Genomic DNA, 23,441 nt, shown 5'->3' on the forward strand with positions numbered 1-23,441 from the left:
TTTCTAGAAATCCATGAATCAAGAACTGGAAAGCATAGTTTACTACATGAGAGATCTGTTTTGAAACCAATGTATAATCTCAAAGGTGTCATCGGCCTTGAATGCTGCCATGTGTTAAAAAATTACTCCGATTATCCAACAAATATTGGTCATGCAATGTCACGCACATGAGAGTATATCTAATACTGGAGTCATTGATGACAGAACTTGAAAGAGAAAAAGGAGATCGAGTGCATCAATCATCGTTTATCCAACCCCAAAGAGGGAACAGGATCCTATCCAGATTCTTTTGTGAGGATTCTAGGAATCACTTATTTGTGTTCGTTCATCGTACATTGTGTGCTCATAAATCATTTTGATTTTTTTAATTTAAAATTGAATACAAACTGTACCTGACGAACACTGACCGCATGATCTATGATAAATAGATACGATGAAATAATCTCCAAGATTCTCACAAAAAGAGTCCGAAGAGAGTCCCCATCCCAGAAGAGAAAGGGAAAAAAATGCCTGAAAACCCAGCTAAGCCTCAACAGTAAAAAGTGACCGTTTCCCCACTTCCCCAGTGGGAAAATCTGAATTATCAAACGCAGCATTGTATTTCTAACTCGGATACTGAAAGCCTTGTCTTTTTTCCTTTGTCACTGTCCCTATCGAGTTCATTGCCAACCGACAAACGTACCCTCAACCTTTGCCACTCATTTGGAACACATGCCAAATACAACAAGATAAACCAACATTTCCACATTTCCAATGTGAATTCGGCAAAAGCATTATTCCGGAATGATTCGTAATTATGATTCCAAGCAATATTCCCTTCCTTTACGTAATGCAAGAACTCGCGTACGACATGCGTCGCTGATCAAACGGTAAATTATTAGACCAAATAGTCGTATAGTTAAACTGTTGTATATTACATAAACAATATTGCATACATTGTTGTATGGTAGAATTTACCGAACAAAAAATGGTTATGCCTTGGGCATTATACATTTTTTGAAAAAATAATGAGAGGTACTATTACTATACTAGGAAGTAGGACGGGAGTAATATGAAAATAACAAACTGAATCTACCTACAAATTACAAATTCATGAAAATTAAAAGACGTTTTTAATAGAATATTATCTATGAAAAAGCACCAAATCTAAATTCTGATTTTAGATTTCAGTCCCTGAAAAGTTGAAATCTCAAATGGAGGTCCTTCTCCAAATTTTTCTGCTTTTCTCTTGGATTTTACTTAAACTAGCTTTAGTAATTTCTTGGGGATTTTCGGGCCCTTTCCCCACAGCTCAATTAATCGTCAATTAATCGGCCAAATCGCGAGCTCAAAAGGTCCTTTCACATTCACTCGTTTTCCCCCCAATATTTACAGCACGAGTGAATCAACGAACGGAAACGACTACATTTTCCACGTGTCACCATCTCACAATACCGCTATTCACGTCCATAGACCAAGTCCTCCGCCGACTTGGCGTCGCCGTCTCCGCCGGTTCCAATTCCATAAACCTCAGTCTTTGATGACTCGTCGACGGAGGTGGCGTCGGCGTCCCAAGCCTCATTTCCGAACCCCTACCCAAACTCGCTGCCGACGACCCACCCCCGCTAAAACAAGCAAACAGATTCATAAAAAACCTCCTCAACCCACCGCTCTGTCGCCGTCTTCCACCATTTCTCGACCACGAAATCCTCCTCGGCGCTCCGCCGCCGCTAAACCCGCCGTCCATCTCGGTATACACCACCGGCAGCTCTCTCTCGGCGCCTCTAGTCCCCCCGCTATATCTCCCCACCGCGAATCCGCCCCCAGGCAGCCTCCAGATCGTAAGACCCGCGTTTTCGTCTTCCTGCTGACCCGGACCCTGACCCGTCTCGGGCGACGAATCGGCCGGCAGCTCGTGCCTGCACACGGGACACGAATTCCGGAGCGCAAGCCACGGCAGTATACAATCGGAGTGGTATATATGCTTACAGGGCATTTCCCGAGCTTCCGTGCCTACTTCGAACGCTTCTTTGCACACGGCGCAGTGATGCTCCGCCGTTATGTGAGCGTCGTCAAGTTTGATCGTTGGCATCGACTCAATCGCCAATCTCGACGCCGATCTTTGCTCGCATCCGCCGATTCCGTTGATCTCAATCTGCGACAGCTGTTCGAGTAGGCGGTCGAACCCGGACCCGAGTAAAAACTCGGACATGCTTGCAGGCAAGGGCCGGAGCCCCGAGCCGCTGCCGTCGTCGTAAAAAAGGTCGAATCCGCGGCCTTCCTCGGTGGTGGCGGCACTGTCCGCCGTTGTTCCGCGTAGGACGATGACTGGATTGAACGGTGAGCGGTCGCCGTTGTTTCGTCGAACTCTTCGAGGTCCCGAAGGACCAGAAGCGGTATGATCCGGATTGGAACCGGAGCCATTGTTGGTTCCGATCATGTACATCGCGGCAGCTGGGAACCTCCTGCTGCGGCGCGAGTCCACGTTTCCAGAGCGGGTCGGGTTGTCGATCTCCTCCACGAAGCCACTCTCGCAGTCCGGGCACAACACTGAGGAAGATACGGCGGAGACGGTGGAAACGTCGGCGTCGTTGAAAACCCTAACGAAGCGGCAACATCTGTAGCACCAGTAAGACGGCGTCGCCGCGGACATGGAGACGGCCAATCAACGCTCTCGAGATCGGAAAACAAAACACCACCGCTGAAAGTCCGAACGGGATCGAATTTTCGCAATCGTAAAAGCCCGGTTTGGGAGAAGGGGAAAAGAACAAAACGCCGAGAGAAAAATATATAAAGGGTTTTTTGGGAAGGTCGAATTTGATATTTTGCGCGTTGAAAAGACGAAGACAGAAAAAGATTTATGGAGGTATTAACGGCAAAACCGCGTCGTCTTTGTTAGCGTGGTGAACGCTGTAACTCTCCGACACGTGGGGGCTTGATTGGCTGAGCGCATAACGACGTTTAGTAGCGTTAGATATCAGTCGATCGAGTTTTGGAGGAGACGGCGCGTTTCCATGTGGAAACGGAACGGAGTTTCGGAAGCCGCGGGAAGAAAGGGCTGCGCCGTTTTTTCCAGTTGTTAGTTGAGCTATGCAAGCTGGCGCGAAAAGTTAGAGGCTTCTTGTAAATAGGCCGACGTGGCAAGACTTTTCTTATTTTAGATTTTTTTGAATTTATATTTATTTTGTTTTCCTATTTATGGGAAAACGTGTTAGGTAAATGAAACAAATTAAACTCTCCAATAAGACAAAGAAGATAAATTTTTTTATTGTAACAGGAATACAGTTAGTACATCACGTAATTTTATATAAGTGGTGGAAAATTTTATTTTTTAAGTTATTAATTTTTTAATATACATATTTCACAATTTATATAGTGACATATGATGTACTACCTTATGTGTCGGTCACACTAAAAAATCTCTCGACAAAGAGTAAAAAATACAAAAATAATTAGATTACTTATCTCACATGACTTTTAAGCTTTTGCCCAGGGGTGGAAAAATTTCCTGAAAATCCCGAACCAAACCAAAAAAATCCCAATCCCAAACCAAAAAATTTCCAAACCGAAATTCCCGAAATTTTTGGGATGCTATCCCAAACCGATCCCGAAATTTCGGTACGGGATTCGGGATTGGCTTCTCGATATTTCGGGAATCCCATACCGAACCGAAAATATATAATATTAATTATTATATATATATTTATACATATATATAATCTATATTATTCTTTTATAATTGATGCTAGTAGTTTCTAATTCATGCTCCGCAACCTGGAATGCCCTACACCTTGCATATTTTTCATGTTATGTTTGATATTCATTTGGATTTTATTATTGCTGTTACCATGACTGATGATTTCAGAATGCTTGATTCTTTTGTCTCTCAACAGATTGCAAAAAGGGTTTAATGAATTTGAATTTTGACTCTGATAAAAACAGGCAGGCATGCCAGTTTTAGATTAAATGGTAGTGTGAATGAAATGGCATTCCTAGTTCATGAATGTGGTCTTAAATTATATATTTGAACAACAATTCATAATTTCATATTTCAATTTGGGATTCCCGAAAATTTGGTTTGGGATTCATCTTCAAATTCCCGTCCCGAAAAATTTCAGTTTGGGATTCGGGATACTAGTTTCGGTATGGTATCTCTGTTGACCCTAAAAACTACCAAACCTACGTGGCGCGCAGGCCGAGTAATCTATAAGCTAACTACGTCCTTCGGTGAATGCGGGGCGTGCCAACTCGTCGGCCGAGCTCGGCCGAGGAGTGAATTTGTTGATGTTGTGTTGGGTGCGCGGCTGACTTCTGCGTCTTGCGATTGCGGCCTAGAAAGGAACACGTCTCGGCCTCTTGGGCTCTCGAACCTGAAGACAAGGTTACTATTCTTACGAAGTTCATAAATCGCCGTCGTCGGATTCGGTCACAGTGATGTTATTCGTCAGAGTAAACTCTCACCGAATCGACACCAAAGTGTAAGGGCACAAATACTCAAAGCGAATATAAGTCTTAATAGTGAACGTGGTTCGGCCGTCTGAATGCCGAACTCTAAATCCCACTTGGGAGTATCCAATCATAAAATAACTCGGCGTGCAATGCGCCGAGCTCAATAAACTGTAACACCTCACTTCGCCGAGAAGGCTAATGAGATGACCTCAATCAATAAGGATTCGGAAATCATTCTCGACCGAGACTTGGATAAGTAACCAACCGTCCTCGCTGCAGTGCTGTTGATGTCAACGGAAGATACTGCGAGACCGACTGATTCTACGGTGACAGAGCTATCTATGCCGACTTAAGATATCACTGGTTGCTTTCACAGTGCTGTTGATGCCAACGGAAGATGTGTCAGCGAAAAGAGAAAATAAAAATCTCAAAGTTGTTGAGAGAGTTTGCGCATGGCAGTTGTGTGTTGAATTGGAGGTCCTTATATCATTGTCGCTGCCTCTATTTATAGATTTTGTAATGCCATGCTTCTTTCATCTTTGCAGAACACCAATCTAACCCAAAGATTGGTTATAATATTTAAATGCCGTGGATTACTGCCATCCAAATTCCCATGCACCATTATCTGCTCCAATTTGCATCTTTATCTTGACTTCAACATTATCCCAAAACCATGCATCCTGACTATTCAAACCTCATCATATTAGAAGCCTAGCTAGGCTAGGCCTCCTTTCCTTGCCATATGCATGTTACGGCAGCCATCAATAAAAAAAAATATATATATATAATCATATATATATATATATATATATATATATATATATATATATATATATATATATAGTCGAGTTGCTCTAACCCACACGGTATATTGCTAACAAACCCAAATTAAATCGGACTGTTCCACCTGTCTCTCCGTTGAGATATAATTCGAATCATATTTATCTGGTTTAAGAAGATGCATGTAATTCGTATTAAAAGATAATTATGATAAAAACCATAATATTATCCTTTAACAAAAATATCTTCCTTTTTCCATCTGATGGTTGAGAACTATGCTTACTCAACGGCCTTAATTACACGGGCCGATAGTGTAAAATCGGGTCCAAACATTGCCCCCCAGTTTCCTTGAGTTTCGGCTCGTAAGCCGAATGGTTAAGGAAACTGATTTGCTCCTCGAAGTCGCCGACTTCAAGCACCTTAATAGACCACCTCGACCATCCCATAATTGGTGGATGACTTGGTTGGGCCACCGAGAAAACTAGGCCGAGAGAAAAGACCATACTTGGCAACAATACACCCCGCCAAGCTCGGTATGTATGGTTATGTAATTTTGTAAAGCAGGCCGAGGGGAATTGGGTGTATAACTATTCGGCCAAATTTTTTTTTTTTTTTTCGGCCTTCTTCGCAGCAGAAAACACACAATGAAATACATGCCAAAATGTAACGTCTTCTTAGCAAATTTGGATTACTTCCTCGGCCAACTAATATATATATATATATATATATATATTTGGATTGTCGCAGTGTTGTTGCCCCCCTTATTTTTCTTATGCATCGGCTTAATTAGCCAGATGATTAAGAAAATAATTTATTCTCTTTTATTTTTTTTTCTAAATGGAAATAAAAGTAGCCGAACCATAGTCAAGAGGAGGCTAACGATGCTTTAGTCCAAGTCGAGATCTTGTAATAACAAAATTTTGAAATTGATTTTGCTCTAGGCCGAATAAAGAATCATCTCCAAATACTTTTGACTCGGCGAATATTTTTTATCATTGGCTGCCGAATGTATTGAACAATTACTATGCCCCCCGGGCATAATAATTTCGGCTTTTAATTCAAACATCTTAGCCGAACGAGATTTCTCCATATCGGCTTTATTGCCAATAATCATATCAATTGTCGTGGTTTCTTGGGCTAAGCCAATGTTGCGGCCTTGTTCGTCATTGGAGCACTCATCTGACGAATCATTTTCTGAGTTAATTTGTGGCTCAGAAACTTGAACATTTTCTTCTAGGCCTACCACACTTCCAGTCTCGACCGAAAAAATAGGTGGCCTTTGTTCTTCGGCCAAATTAACAATTTTCTTAGGCCGAATATTGGTTGTGGCCAGAGTGGAAATTTGCCCCCCGGCCTCTTGCCTTTCAGAAATTCTTCCCAATCTCTCGAGAAGTTGTTTTTGCTTCTTTAATAGGCGATGACACTCATTCCTTGAAGCCTGATCGAGATAGATCATGAGAACTTCGTAGTTTTAGCACTGGTTCCCATCGGGCATGCCAAAATGTTGTCCCTAAAAACTACCAAACCTACGTGGCGCACAGGCCAAGTAATTTATAAGCTAACTACGTCATTCGGTGAATGCGGGGCGTGCCAACTCGTCGACCGAGCTTGACCGAGGAGTGAATTTGTTAATGTTGCATTGGGTGCGCGGCTGATTTCTGCGTCTTGCGATTGCGACCGAGAAAGGAACACGTCTCGGCCTCTTGGACTCTCGAACCTGAAGACAAGGTTACTATTCTTACGAAGTTCACAAATCGCTGTCGTCGGATTCGGTCACAGTGATGTTATTCGTCAGAGTAAACTCTCGCCGAATCGACACCAAAGTGTAAGGGCACAAATACTCAAAGCGAATATAAGTCTTAATAGTGAACGTGGTTCGGCCGTCTGAATGCCGAACTTTAAATCCCACTTGGGAGTATCCAATCATAAAATAACTCGGCGAGAAGGCTAATGAGATGACCTCAATCAATAAGGATTCGGAAATCCTTCTCGACCGAGACTTGAATAAGTAACCAACCGTCCTCGCAGCAGTGCTATTAATGCCAACGGAAGATACTGCGAGACTGACTGATTCTACGGTGACAGAGCTATCTATGCCGACTTAAGATATCACCAGTTGCTTTCACAGTACTGTTGATGCCAACGGAAGATGTGTCAACGAAAAAAGAAAATAAAAATCTCAAAGTTGTTGAGAGAGTTTGCGCAGGGCAGTTGTGTGTTGAATTGGAGGTCCTTATATCATTGCCGCTGCCTCTATTTATAGATTTTGTAATGCCATGCTTCTTTCATCTTTGCAGAACACCAATCTAACCCAAAGATTGGTTATAATATTTAAATGTCGTGGATTACTGCCATCCAAATTCCCATGCACCATTATCTGCTCCAATTTGCATCATTATCTTGACTTCAACATTATCCCAAAACCATGCATCCTGACTATTCAAACCTCATCATATTAGAAGCCTAGCTAGGCTAGGCCTCCTTTCCTTGCCATATGCATGTTACGGCAGCCATCAATAAAAAAAAAAAAATATATATATATATATATATATAGCCGAGTTGCTCTAACCCACACGGTATATTGCTAACAAACCCAAATTAAATGGAACTGTTCCACCTGTCTCTCTGTTGAGATATAATTCGAATCATATTTATCTGGTTTAAGAAGATGCATATAATTCGTATTAAAAGATAATTATGATAAAAACCATAATATTATCATTTAACAAAAATATCTTCATTTTTCCATCTGATGGTTGAGAACTATGCTTACTCAACGGCCTTAATTACACGGGCCGATAGTGTAAAATCAGGTCCAAACAATCTCATACCAAACCACCCCTACTTTTGCCCCATGTCTTCAAATTAGCACATTGTTTTGATCTTTTTATGTTTATTATTTTTATTTTTGGAAGAAAAGAGAAGAAAAAAAATTGTCGTTTTCGATCCGACTCCATTTATTTCTACTCATTAGTTTATAAGATCGAAATAGAACTATTAGATTAATGAAATATAGATAACCTAAGTTAGAAATTTTAAATTGAACACTCGTTAAAAATAAATTTAAATTAATTATTATAATTAATTTATTACGAATTTAACCACTCACTCACATAAAACTAAAAGGTTAGATCTAGGTTGTTATGAAGTCACTAAGACTCCCTTCTATCTCTCTTTAGAAACCACATGAAATTCTCTCTGGTTTCTTAATCTGCAATCACCCTTGCAGTTGGACCTAGCCTTGGGCCTGGGTTTTGGTGGCTACCTTGTCAAATCTCCTTCCTCTTTCCCTCATTCTCTTGTTTTCTTTTTCTCTTTTTCATTTTTTCCCTAAAATTTTTCTCATCTTCCGTGAGCTCTATTTCCATTTTTTCCGTGAGTTTTGTCTCACCTTTGGGCTTCATGTCCCTCCTCTCCACTCCTCCCTATCCTATAACCGTTACTTTCCATACTCAAAACTCCACCTCCCTCACTGTTTCCCTTTGCCTCCCTTCCTCATAATCCATACCCTCCCGGTCCTTTGTTCTGATCTGCCGACTCTAGGCCAGATATGGTTGCCAAGTTTAGTTCTTTCCCTCACGTTCCTTCCCATAACCAGCTTGCCGGATTTATCTCAAGGCCAAATGTTTTGCGGCTACGGTTAAAGTAAGGGTATTTTTACATACCCCTTATCCTCACATTCTATCCATGTGTTACTTTGTTTATATATATTTGCAGGGATTGGTGAGTGGGTTTTGGATTCGGTGACTATCTCTTGGTTTTGCGTCTATGGTGAAGAAATCTGGATGTGGTGTGCTTTTGGTTACAGGTTTTGTACTTTGGTGTGGCGATGTCCAAGGGCGAAGCCAAGATTTTTTTCTTGGGTGGGCTAGCTGAAAATAGTACCATAAAACCATATGTTTATTTTTTTGCTCATATAAAATTATATAATAATCAATATAAAAGAACAACAATATAATATAAACTATTCTTAAAATCATAACCGTAACTGATAAATTCAAGGACCATATAAAACTAACCTACTAATTATATCAAGAATAAGTTAATAAAGTGATTAAGAACATACCAAAGGTGACATTCATTCGAAAATCGCAACAGAAAGTAAGGAATTGCGTAGATAGAGATTTAATTGTGGATTTAAAAAAAAAATCTTTCATTGAGTAAGAAACACAAAGACTAAATTACATAGGGTAAATGGTCTTTTTGTTTAAAGAATAGGATAAAGGGGGACTAGAGATATAACTAATTTATAATTTTTAGCATAAAACGTATTATTTACTACATATCCTCTACTAAATATACATTAAATAATAATACGTATTGAAATTGAGTAGGCTATAAGCATGAGTTTACAAAAGAATAATTCTATTCACAAACCCATTTTTACCTCTAACACAGCCTTATTAATTTTGTATCTGTGATCATTTTCAATTCATTCGATCCGAACAACCGAAAATTAAGAGGAGTGTGTGAGTAGTAAAAATGAGTCCATGGATAACACTACTCTTACAGAAAATCTCCCTGGGCTACAGCCCACCTTAGGCTTGTGGGTGACTACGTCATTGGCGATGTCTTGGTCGGTTTCACCACTCGGTCATTTTCTTTAGTGTTATAGTTTCGGCAGATGCTGGCATGACTTTTGTGGTGGTGACAGAGTCGGACGCTACTTTATGCGATTGGAGATTAGGGATTCGGGTTTTTGTTTTGGAGTAAATTGTAGCAATGGTCCCTCAACTTTAATCAAATTAGAGCAATGGTCCCTCAACTAAAAATCCATTACCATTGGTCCCCCAACTTATCAAAATGTGTAGCTATAGTCATTTTCATCAATTTCGTCAAAATTGTGTCAAAATAAGTTATGTTGGAATAACCATTTATATAATTAGGGTCCCTCAACTCATCAAAGTGTGTAATTATGATCTTCTTTGTCAACAACGTCAAAAATTTTGTCAAAATGAGTTATGTTGGAAGGACCATTGCTACAATTGAGTTAAAGTTAAGAGACCATTTATCCAGTTGAATTAAAGTTGAGGGACCAATGGTAATGAATTTTTAGTTGAGAGACCATAACTGCACGTTTTGATGAGTTGAGGGACCAATGGTAATGAATTTTTAGTTGAGAGATCATTGCTCTAATTGAGTTAAAGTTAAGGGACCATAACTACAATTTACTCTTTTGTTTTACTTATTTAATGGGGCTAAGCTTTTATGTATCTGGTTTCCCCCAATGTATTTGGATTATTTTACCTTCCTTTGTGTTTGCCTATAACCTTCTTTCGGTTTAATGAAGTTTACATTTCAAATCCAAAAAAAAAAAAAAAAAAAAAAAAAAAGAAGACCACTCACTCTCTTGGAAGGTAAAAATGTTGGAAATGTGCCCTAAAGCCAATCATGTGATGATACTTTACGGACATTTCACATGTTAAACTAATCTAGTTTTACATATAAAGGGCATACATTATTGTTTGAGCCGTCTCATATAAATGTTATATGCTTAAACAATAAAGTCCAAGGAATTTGTGATTGGGAGAATGTAATCTAATGAAGTTAGATTCTTGAGACCATTCTTTCGTAGACACATCCTAAACGTTCCTGATCATAGGATTGCCAATTGGGCATTGACAGTCCGTCAAGATCGGTACGTACTATGTCTTCTCTCAGGGAGAGTGATTAGTCTCGAATCATTGGTGTGTGTGACATCAAGACAAGTGCGGTAGGTGCTCAATAGAGAATGAGTTCACTGAACGCGATCAACGAAGAGTTCTCATATTCCATGTCACATGAGAACTCATGGTTGGGATAATGCAAAGTAGTCCTTTGACCTGAGGCATCATAGTTGTCTTGTGGTTAAGACCTTGATCTTTGATTATGTCAAAGTCATCCCACCAGGAGGGTGTCCACGGCATCGTTGGGGTCAAGCCGCTTAGCTATGGAGACAAGTGAATGCGCAACAAGGGATCTCTAACCTTCAAACCGTTTGAAGGAGAATACTCTCTGATATGATTTGAATCTCTGGCCAGAGTATGAATGAGATTTGGGAATGCGTTCCTAATCACATTCAAGGTAATCATATAAGCACAAGACACACATTGGATAGTAGACATGAGAAAATAAACTATCAAACCAAACAATGTGGTCAAGAGTATTAGATTAGAGAAGGACCGTATTGCATTTGTAATCCCAGACTGAATAGGTTCTCCACCTCTTCTGATTAGCTTGGGTAACCATGACATACGGCTAGGTGTCACTCATGGTTTGTGGAAGCCCTAAACGTGTGTAATCACTAAAGGGAGAATTGAAAATAGTTTCAATTCACAATCGATGTAAAATGGTTTTAATCGCCCACTACCTCGCTAAAAGGAACCTAATGGATCGTACACCGTGTAAGGTAGAGATGGACGAAATAAATGAAATGAGTAAGATTAATTGAATGGTTTAATTATTTATGGCAAGGATTAATTAATATGTTAATTAATCAAACGAATAAGTTCGTTAAAGACCACGGGATAGTTTTGGACCTTAAGGCCCAATGGGCTTCGAACGTCAAGCCCTTTAACTTAAGTTGTATGACAATTTAATGAATAAAGATTCATTAAAGCCCAAAAGCCCAAAAATCCCTAAATGGCCGGCCATAAGGAATGAATTAGGGTTTTGGTTATTTAGGTCACTTAAAGAAGTGACTATATAAATGACTTTATAGCCAAATATTCATTAAGTGAAATAAGGGTTTATTTTTGGGGAAAATGGGTGAGAATTGTCTCTCCATTTTCTCTCTAAAGAGGCCAACACCTTGGAGGTGATTAGCTAGTCATCTAATCCTCCAAGGTCACTCATTCATCATCCAATCTCTCCTTGGTGTAGAGACTTAGAGGTTCTCAATTTTGGGAACTTGGAGAACCTATTCTTCCATCCAAATCCATGGATCTAAGAAGCAAGGAATGAAGGCCCTATCTCTTTGGGTGATTAGCCTTTGCTTATGCAAAGAGGAATCTACAAAGGTATTAATTTCAACTCACTTATTTTTGAGTTGATTATTGGTTCACCAATCTACTAGGCTTTGAATTTCATGGGTAAATGTTTTGTATTTGAGTGCATGTAAGCATGATTCCGCCTTTAATTGTTAATTGCATGCTATATGATGTTGCTCAAATGAACATGTTTTTCAAAATAATTCCTTCAAGTGGTATCAGAGCCTAGGTCTAGTAGTTGGTGAATCCTTTTGTGTTTTGTAGTTCATAAGTTTGTGATCTAAAAGTTGTAATTGTTACAAGCTTTATTCTTGCTTCTTTGAAAGTAAATTTTGTTGGAAAATTTGCTATCTCAAATGTTGTAGATGTTGTTCATATGAGCATGAATATTGGAGCTAAAATTTGGTGCCATGCTTTTGGGAAAATTCGGCCAAAATCAAAGGGTGAATTTTTGGGTTCTTGTTTGACTTGTTAAAAGTGTTTTAATGTGTTCTTTGGAACCCCTAAGTACCCTAGTTTGGTTAGATGTTATTTCCCTTAAGTAAGAATGGTTTTGGAATGTTTTTGGGTGGAAAAAGTTCATGGAAAAATTTGGGTTTTTCATGGATGTTCTTCATTGTTCTTGATGTTCTTGCCAAGAACAAAAAGGTTTGGTGTTTTGATTCAAAGTTTTGAATTATTTCATAAAGTTTATGTGATATGTTTTTAAATGATTTATTATGTATTTAAAGTGTTAAATATTTGTATAAATGATGATTGAAATAATTGTGTTTGAATTATTTCAAAAAACATATCTTATCTTACATACACTTGCATGTTTTTGACAAAACTCACAAATCAACACACACACCAACCTTATCCCTCCCTAAAACCAGCCACTCCCTCAAAGGGAGTACTTTTGGGGCTTTTATGCAATTACATAAAGTTTTGATACTTTTGTGTATTTGCACTTTGGCCCAAAAGTTTACGTTTTTACGTTTAGGTCCAAAAACGCTAAAGGACAAATTGTTTTGATCCTTTAATGATGTTTTTGCATTATTAAAAGTTTGGGTTCTAGTTGTATTTACATGAAGTTGTGACTTTTGTGTATTATACAAAGTGACCCCAAAAGTTTTTGTATTTGCAATATGGCCCAAAAGTTGAGGTTAATTGCAAGATGGCCCAAATAGGATGAGAACAAAATTGTTTTGTCTCTTTAAATGAGAATTGGATTTTCATTTTGTTTAGCTCAATTTAAATCAATTTTATGGATACAAAAACCAAATGAAAATGTTGCATTCAATTAATTAGTTAAAGTGTTAATTAATTAAAGGGTGATTATGAACCTAAGCCTAATATAATTGAGCTATGTGAAAGGCGTTTCAAATTTGTTTGAACCATGGGAATGTGTAGATTAAATTTTGGTTGTAATTTGATTTGATCAAATGTTGTAAAAGGGCTTAAGCTCTTCTTTACTTTAAAGTAATTTGTTATATGCAAATGTTGTAATGAGCATAAGCTCACCTTTACTTTGAAGTACTTCTTTCTTGCTTTATACGATATGCATGAAAATGAAGTAGTTGGGTCCAACGCCCATAAGACAACACGCCTTAATGTGATTAAACGCGTAACTAAAATCAATCACCATTCCTAGACCGAGATTCAACACAAGGCTCGTGTTGAATCTAAACAAAGGTTCATAATCATCCTTAGGCCCTAAGGCAACTATGTAGTCCATCAAATAAATGCAAAGTTTATGTTAGTAGTATCATATACTCTTGCTTTAAAAATCGTTTTAAAAGCATAGTGGGAGTATTATGTACAACTAAAACAATGAGATGGACCAATAGTTGTTATAGGACCAAAATAGTTTTAATAGAGATTAAAATGTATGTTTATATGTGATGAGACCTAAAACCCTCAACCAAACCAATATTAAGTTGATAAGCGAGAGATGTTTAGAATATCTCTTCGTGGCCTTCCACCGTGGTGGGATCCAATCGTTTATGACTTGTACACCGGCTTCACCCTATCATGGGGGAGTACACAGTGCATGCTTATACTCAGGAGGAATCCATATACATATGATGAGGTGAGTGTAGGCAACGAGGATAGCTATATATCGTATCATCGTGAGGCTATTCTTGAACCCCTTCACACACTAAGCATGGTGGGAAGAACTTAACTAAGTGCAATGGAACCAATATCATATCATTGTGAGGTTACATTCTCTAGAGGCCAAATAAGATGGGTACTTGCATGAGTTGCAAATGAGTAAGCGTACTCTCTCATTATTATTATTGCTAGCCATATATCGTATCATCGTGAGGTGGGCTTGGTAATAGTGAGCCTCCCATAACCTACTAGGAGTTTCATCCAAAACTCTCGAATTCCAAATGAGGGATATGGAATTTGCCAAAAATAGTGGGTGGTGCTATTTTGATTTAAAGACCCGAATCAAATGGCTTAAAATCAATCAATTTATATTTGTTATGTATTTGTTTACCAATATATTTGCATACGCTATCCAACACTTGACAAAACCGAATGTTTTAGTTTCCGGACTTAGGTACCACAATCCCAAAGAATGTCTTAAAAGGATTGCATATGTATCTAAGTAGTCTCATCCTCACAATCTTACTATTGATAATGTATCATTAGAAGAATATGTTAGAAAAGGTCTATCATAAAGAGGACAACACTTTTAAATGTCATAATTCTTCAATTACAATTTGTTGTATGAAGAAATAGGAGTTGCTTTGAACAACTCTTAGTCAATGCAAACACTTAGTGCTTGTTTCTTTGTTAAATGAACAAAGAACTTGAGAAGAAAGCACAAAGGCATGAACACTTAATGTGCCATGATTCTTCATTTACAATTGTTGTATGAAGAAATGAGAGTTGCCTTGTACAACTCTTGAAGGTTTGTAATTATGTTTAGAACATAATGGTTGGTTGACAAAAATAGTCCATTAACATGGACTTATGATGATTTTGAATCATTGAATGTTGAAGTGATAAACCACTTAACGAGACGGAAACTAGGCAAGGACTTCACCTTTGTGTCCCTATCCTAATGGTTCACTAAGTTTATTGTAAACTATGTAGTGAACAATAAACCACATGCTCTCCAAAATTGTTTGATGTGTATAACACAATTGAAAAAGGTTTCAAGAGAGATAGTGGGAGTTTAGGGACTATGACTATTGTAGTCCAAGGAGAAGTCAAATAAAGAAGATAAATAACTCCAAGGGAACAAACTTTCTTTATGAAAGGATGGACATTGGAAGGGGTATTTGCAAGAAATGTCTTGCAAGTGTCAAGAACACATCTTTCGAAGGTGTTGTAAATTGTTCTTGAAAAGTTCAAAACAGTTGGTTCTTCTACTTGAATGCATGATTCCGTATTAGTGACTATGTTTTACAATCGTTGTAAAAGTGTGGCTAATAAGAAGTAGAAGATTAATGAGAGAAGAGAAAGTACTTCACATTCGAAGCGTGAATCAAATGTAGATCTCTGCGAAAGCAGATGGTACTTACTTCCTCATATGAACTACCAAAGAAATTGGAAAAACATAGATTGTCTTTGTATTCCAATTTTAAGGAACTAAATTCCGTCACTATGTGAAATGGATAAATGTTTTGTTTGACAAAACAATGTTCTTTATTAATCAATGATTGGATTATGGTAATCTAATTAATTATCTCTATAGTAGAGATAATATGGTAGTGTTAACTGTTTAGAAAATAATGATGCTTAAAACCCAAAAGGTTGCAAGGTAGTGACTAATCTCAACTAAAGTTGTGATACCTCTAAAACATAAATTACGAGTTGGTCATAGATGGACGCTTTGGATCGTTAGATCCGGATCCAATACCTTCTTGTTAAAATTGTATAGAGGCAAAATGTTTGAATCTTTATTCTTTTGGAAAGAAGAAAGAATCACAAAGTTGTTGAGGTTAATTCACTTAGATGTTAGTGGCACTTGTCCACAAACATAATACTACTCATGTTGAATTACATTTACCGAAGATCACTCTCGGTTGGACTATAGTTTATTTTGAATAAACACAAGTCCGAATACTTTGCAAAATGTTTCAAAGAATTCAAGTAATGTAAGTTGATGAGTAAGACGTCTAAAGTATTTACCTCCTTAGATTTGATCCAAGGAAAGGTAACACTTTAGATGAGTTTCCTTGAAAGATATCAAGGAAAATAGCATCATAAGATAATATATTTCTCCATTAGGAGAAGAACGAACAAGAATAAGATTTAGTTCGTTAAATGTTATCTATTACCCATATATAGGATATATACTTCTAAAAACAATATGATTGTCAATGAGAAGATCTTCCAATATTTTCATGACTCCATAAGATGTAGTTGGAAAGAAAGACAAATCTTAAGCATGTTAAAGATTTGGGGTTGTGTGCTAACAAGCAATATTTGTTTGATAACAATCTTGTAGGATATCCTTAAAATAACTTTTGGATATCGCTTCTATAAACCAACTAACAAATGTTGTTTTGTTGGGTAGTTCATTGTAATAATACAATGTGATTTGCCTAAAAGCAAATGAACGAGAGATAGAACTCGAAGAATGGGTTCTTTGAGAGACAAGGAAGTAATCAACAAATATAACAACCTAGTTCCTATACCACAAGCTTCAAGGTAGTCGATAAGGATTTATAAACCGTCTCAGTTGAATGGTTTTGAACTTTATGACTACATTGAGTGCATATACGATATATACTCAAGGAAATGGTAAAGTACCATTTGACTCGAAATAATGAAACCTTCAAAGCTAATTGGTAGCTTAAGGTGACTACAATCAAAGAGAATGGTTGACTTTAAAGGAACCATTTTTGACGTAGTCTTAGTTTCAATTAATTCGAAGATTGCTAGCTACAACTAAATGGTGATTCAATGTTTTGACATAATATGGGTTTCCGAAACCATTATTAAGATAGTCTTGATAATATATGTGTAAAACTACTAATCACAAGACATGTAAGTTGTAGAGATCCATCCATCATGGATCTTAGCAAGTTAGTGGGAGCTATTTGCATTTTATGAGAAAAGGATCAAATCGTTTGATTTCTCATAAAGATGTAAATGAATCTTTTGTTTACTAGTTTTACAAAAGATTAGTGGGAGTTAATCATGTTCCTAAAATTTAAATATATATGATATATTAATTTTGGAAATGAAAAGAATACTTCTTCGTTAAAGTTATGACTTTAATACATTATATGAAGATAGAATGTATATGGGAGATAAAGTCTATATACAAGGGATGGAAATCTATAGTGATATATTTCATGATATAATTGGATTATATCAATCCCTAATAATAGACAATGGATGCTAGGAAGTTTCTCATATGATGATAAACTTCAATAGAAGGACGATTCTAGTGAGACTAGTAAGTTGCCCTTCTCAAAGGGAACGTGCCCCTTTGACTCCCAAAGAAATAATGCGTAAATAGAATCCTTTATGCATACGCAGAAAGGTGATTTATGTATTTCATATTGTATGAAAAACATTGATATGAGTTGTAACTAGAACGGTACAAGACGATATCAGTGCAAGCCCAGGATCAGAACCATGGCAACTGTCAAGTGAGTCCTTAAGTATTTGAGAAATACTAAAGGATAAATTCCTCAAAGAATGAGGAAGAATTAGAGTAACGTAAGGGAAGCGTAAATGTATTAGATTATGAATCTAATCCATCATCGGATGTTTCTTCATTATGAATGAAGAGATAAACGAATATCTCTTTATTATGACTAAAGAGATATTTGGATGGAAACATTAAAGTAATGACTTTAGTGTGTTCCATTATGAATGCAAGATATATTGCCATATAGAAGTTTACAACAATGTTGTTTGGATGGGAAAGTTCATTTATGAACTCTCTATTCGGTTCCAACCAGAAAGTGTATGACACTAATGGGGCGATAGCTCAAGCCTGGGAATCAAGGTCTCATCAAGATCCGAACACAAATGAGAGACTGAACCACATGATTGAGAATTATGTATAATGGTGACGTCGTTATTCTCAAGGTTGCTTCTGTGGATAACACATATAGATATCCACTGCCTAGGCCTACTATTCAGCCATTTATGAAATGACTACAGAAGAGATATCATCATTGATGATCAAGCTGATTGGCTCTAGTGCAAGTGGGAGATTGTTGGAAATGTGCCCTAAAGCCAATCATGTGATGATACTTTACGGACATTTCACATGTTAAACTAATCTAGTTTTACATATAAAGGGCATACATTATTGTTTGAGCCGTCTCATATAAATGTTATATGCTTAAACAATAAAGTCCAAGGAATTTGTGATTGGGAGAATGTAATCTAATGAAGTTAGATTCTTGAGACCATTCTTTCGTAGACACATCCTAAACGTTCCTGATCATAGGATTGCCAATTGGGCATTGACAGTCCGTCAAGATCGGTACGTACTATGTCTTCTCTCAGGGAGAGTGATTAGTCTCGAATCATTGGTGTGTGTGACATCAAGACAAGTGCGGTAGGTGCTCAATAGAGAATGAGTTCACTGAACGCGATCAACGAAGAGTTCTCATATTCCATGTCACATGAGAACTCATGGTTGGGATAATGCAAAGTAGTCCTTTGACCTGAGGCATCATAGTTGTCTTGTGGTTAAGACCTTGATCTTTGATTATGTCAAAGTCATCCCACCAGGAGGGTGTCCACGGCATCGTTGGGGTCAAGCCGCTTAGCTATGGAGACAAGTGAATGCGCAACAAGGGATCTCTAACCTTCAAACCGTTTGAAGGAGAATACTCTCTGATATGATTTGAATCTCTGGCCAGAGTATGAATGAGATTTGGGAATGCGTTCCTAATCACATTCAAGGTAATCATATAAGCACAAGACACACATTGGATAGTAGACATGAGAAAATAAACTATCAAACCAAACAATGTGGTCAAGAGTATTAGATTAGAGAAGGACCGTATTGCATTTGTAATCCCAGACTGAATAGGTTCTCCACCTCTTCTGATTAGCTTGGGTAACCATGACATACGGCTAGGTGTCACTCATGGTTTGTGGAAGCCCTAAACGTGTGTAATCACTAAAGGGAGAATTGAAAATAGTTTCAATTCACAATCGATGTAAAATGGTTTTAATCGCCCACTACCTCGCTAAAAGGAACCTAATGGATCGTACACCGTGTAAGGTAGAGATGGACGAAATAAATGAAATGAGTAAGATTAATTGAATGGTTTAATTATTTATGGCAAGGATTAATTAATATGTTAATTAATCAAACGAATAAGTTCGTTAAAGACCACGGGATAGTTTTGGACCTTAAGGCCCAATGGGCTTCGAACGTCAAGCCCATTAACTTAAGTTGTATGACAATTTAATGAATAAAGATTCATTAAAGCCCAAAAGCCCAAAAATCCCTAAATGGCCGGCCATAAGGAATGAATTAGGGTTTTGGTTATTTAGGTCACTTAAAGAAGTGACTATATAAATGACTTTATAGCCAAATATTCATTAAGTGAAATAAGGGTTTATTTTTGGGGAAAATGGGTGAGAATTGTCTCTCCATTTTCTCTCTAAAGAGGCCAACACCTTGGAGGTGATTAGCTAGTCATCTAATCCTCCAAGGTCACTCATTCATCATCCAATCTCTCCTTGGTGTAGAGACTTAGAGGTTCTCAATTTTGGGAACTTGGAGAACCTATTCTTCCATCCAAATCCATGGATCTAAGAAGCAAGGAATGAAGGCCCTATCTCTTTGGGTGATTAGCCTTTGCTTATGCAAAGAGGAATCTACAAAGGTATTAATTTCAACTCACTTATTTTTGAGTTGATTATTGGTTCACCAATCTACTAGGCTTTGAATTTCATGGGTAAATGTTTTGTATTTGAGTGCATGTAAGCATGATTCCGCCTTTAATTGTTAATTGCATGCTATATGATGTTGCTCAAATGAACATGTTTTTCAAAATAATTCCTTCAAAAAATGGGTCTAAATGGGCGAGCCGGAGTGAGAAGCGGCTCGTCTGAGGATGCGAATGTGGCACGGCTAACTAGCTGAGTCATGATTTGAACTAGTTCGTTGCCCAACACGTCATCATCGTCATTTCCTCACATCGCATGGTTCTTTGTCTTTTTATCATTGAATGCCTACGCTTTCCATTCACACATTCATTTTGTATTTTAATTAACGTCGTAACAAAGACATTGTTTTGTATTTTATGTGTAAACTTCCTTTAAAATTCAGTCCAAATTTCAATTAAAAAAATTAGGACATCTAAATTTGCGTCAAAAAACTGAGTTGCTACTAGGTTAAGTTCAATTTTACCTTTTATTCACTAGTATTTGTATCTCATTTTAAAAATTTAAAACTAAATTAAAACATTCTAATTTCATGCATTTTTTTAAAAATTTGAATATTTAAAAATGAGTTTATTTTCAATCTTTTTAATAACTTCCAACAAAACATTAAAATTAACATAAACTCACATGTGTTGTGACATATGTTCTTATCAATATGTGATTGTGTAAATCCTAAGTAAAGATAAAGTAAGAATTCTTTAGGGTCTAGAAGATCTTTCCTAATATACTTTGTATTACTTGGATAGCAAGTTTCTCTCATCCTAATTACTATAAATAAAGGCACAAAGATTAGGGAATTAACATACAATTCCTCAAGCCTATTCTTCATCTCTCTCTTCCCTTTGCCGCACCTCGCTAGTAAATATAGGCCATAACACGTTATCAGCACGCTCTTTACGCTGTGCTAAAGAGAATTTATTCATCTTCAATCAGGGGAGTATTACGTTTTAATTATTTTTAATTGGTTAAATTTTGATTATATTGAATTCATATACTTTTATTGATTCAATTTATTTTTCTTCTTAAGTTGAACGTGATACAAGCTTGAAGATAAAAGCCAAAATTGAAGAAAGAACTCCTACAAACCCGTTCACCATATTTATCACGCAATCCAGGTTCTTCTAAAACAATGGTGTTTATCTTGATATTTTTTTCAACCTTGATTGCATGAACCTTCACCATAATGCATGACCCAACTTTACGATTTACGAATTTTAGATTCTACATAAATTTTTTATGCATTATAATCATAATATTGCTATTATATGAATTAAATATGTGTGAATACAGAAACAAAATGAAAGAAAAAAGGGTTGCTGAAACCCTAGAACTCGTAATGGGCTTAAATGCCCTAGTCTTCTTTAAACTGGGCTTAATTAACATATCCTCAGCTTAAGCATACAGCTCGTTCTGGAGTCGCTGAGCCAAAGCTTGCGCTAAGCTAGAGACACGGGTCAGAATGACTTGTCGTTCGTACCATCTTCTCCGTCCACCTCATCGCAATTGTGCGATGTTCAGTTGAAATATATGATTTCCGACAAACATAGACGACATGCAATCGTTTCCAGGTGAGACCCACAATTTTTCGATGACCTAAAGTCATCACAGTGGTGAAAGCCGACGACTAGATGTCGTCCAATCTCCTCCCCAAGATTCAAGCTTTGAGTTTTCCTTCAAAATCTCCGCGGAAATCAAGATTTATCACTCCTCAGATAGTTTGGAACATCATCTTGACATAACCCCGACATCATCTGCTTGGGAATAACCGCCGCCTGCAGCGCCGTGCCTTGTTTTGTCGTCGGCAGCACACCCTTCGCTGGGATGTCCCCAACCCGACTCAAGGCCTTGGGCCTCTTTGTTTGTGCTCAGCCCATGGCTTGGGCCTAAGGCTTGGTTCTCAATTTTTCTTGGGCCCTCAGTTCTTTGGGCCAGGTCTTGACAACATACCCCAAGAGAACAAAATAGGCAACCAGCCCAGTTTGGCTATCTTACCAGTTTTGGGCCTTTTATTTTTTTTCCAGCCCATTTGTTTTTTTTTTTCAGATTGGACCTGCAGTCCAATTCGTGTGAAAAAAAAAAGTTTTTCTTTTGGGCCTGTTTACTTAGCCCATATGAAACCCTAAACCCTATAAATCGGGATTTGATTTTGCACTTTTTCTTTCTTAGCCCATATTTGGGCCTGGGTTCTATTAACCCAATTTTTCTCCAATTAAAATAAAAAAAAAATATATATATATATATATATATATATATATATATATATATATATTTTATTTTTTTTGGACCCGAAGCTCCATATTTTTTTAGGGCCATTTCCCTAATCTTTCACACAAAGGGTCCTGAAGTTTCTTAAAGCTACCCACTATAATATATTGGTTTTCTCTTGCTTTATATATTTCTATCTTGTATATATTGCGTTTGTTTGCAGGTATAGTTCATAATTCTGAACCTGAAGTTTCGGAAATGTGCCATAGAAACTTGAAGTTTCTTAACGCGCAACATTCATGTTGAGACCCGAAGTTCTCCATGCTTAAATCTGCTTAAACCAAATCATGTCTTAGAACTTGAATGTTCTAAACTTTGATGTTTATGGAAATTTTATTTCCTAAAACACCAATCACATTCTTATTTCCGTCATTCAGCGTATTGTCAACCCTTAACAAGTTCGATTTCACTGATTTGAAAGTTTCAAAAAAGAAACTACTTTATGTGGATACAAGACATGACACCTTGCTTGACTATGACTAGTTGTGAAATCATTGTAGCAAATTCTTCATTCGAAGACTTATGCCTGAAGCATAATCAAGTGGAAGTACCTCATTGCTGAGGACTCCATGGCTCTTTGACCCACTATGGATCGTTTCAAATCATGAAAAGATGAAATCTTGCTTGAAGCAAAACATGATTGAAACCTTTACGTCCATGAATAGGTACAATTCTGAAGTTTATATTCGATCGAATTTTGACTGGAAGAAAATCTTTCTAGTCCTTTTATATCTAAATTGCTCCTGAAGTAGCAGTATAAAGAGTGGAAGTTTACCAATTTCTCGGATCTGATTACTACTACACTTGTGAGAGAAGGGTACCCCAGCAATTTGGCTGGGAGCTACCGAACGGTATAGATCCAATTTCGGCTAGAGTTTACCGAATGAAGGTGCTTTGCTTCGGCAGGGATGCACCGAACAATAATGCTCTACTTCGGCAGAGGCCTTCCAAACCCAAATCTGGGTCCGTCTCTTTCTCACAATCCCATTTTCGAGTTTGTTTTACAACATATGGTAGAATTAGGCATGCCCAGAGGTTGTATCACGCCCGAAGAATGATCTCTGGCACCTAAAAACTTCAAGAATATAGGATAGTATTCCAAACCTCAACCCTGCATAATCTAATTCAGTT

At 37.5% G+C, this 23,441-nt stretch overlaps 1 protein-coding gene across 1 annotated transcript; it reads right to left on the minus strand.

The window, feature by feature from the left end:
• Positions 1–893: 893 nt before the first annotated feature.
• On the minus strand, positions 894–2,820 carry LOC126629671 (probable E3 ubiquitin-protein ligase RHC2A). Its single transcript, XM_050299766.1, has one exon. The coding sequence runs from the start codon at positions 2,630–2,632 to the stop codon at positions 1,418–1,420; it is 1,215 nt and encodes a 404-aa protein (XP_050155723.1). The 5' UTR covers positions 2,633–2,820; the 3' UTR covers positions 894–1,417.
• Between the last annotated feature and the right edge of the window lie 20,621 nt (positions 2,821–23,441).

This window comes from Malus sylvestris, chromosome 7, assembly GCF_916048215.2.
Source record: "Malus sylvestris chromosome 7, drMalSylv7.2, whole genome shotgun sequence".
In the NCBI taxonomy this organism is placed as follows: domain Eukaryota; kingdom Viridiplantae; phylum Streptophyta; class Magnoliopsida; order Rosales; family Rosaceae; genus Malus; species Malus sylvestris.

Bases quoted from the DNA above. Each gene is read 5' to 3' on its own strand.
- LOC126629671 (XM_050299766.1), bottom strand. From the start codon at position 2,632: ATGTCCGCGGCGACGCCGTCTTACTGGTGCTACAGATGTTGCCGCTTC.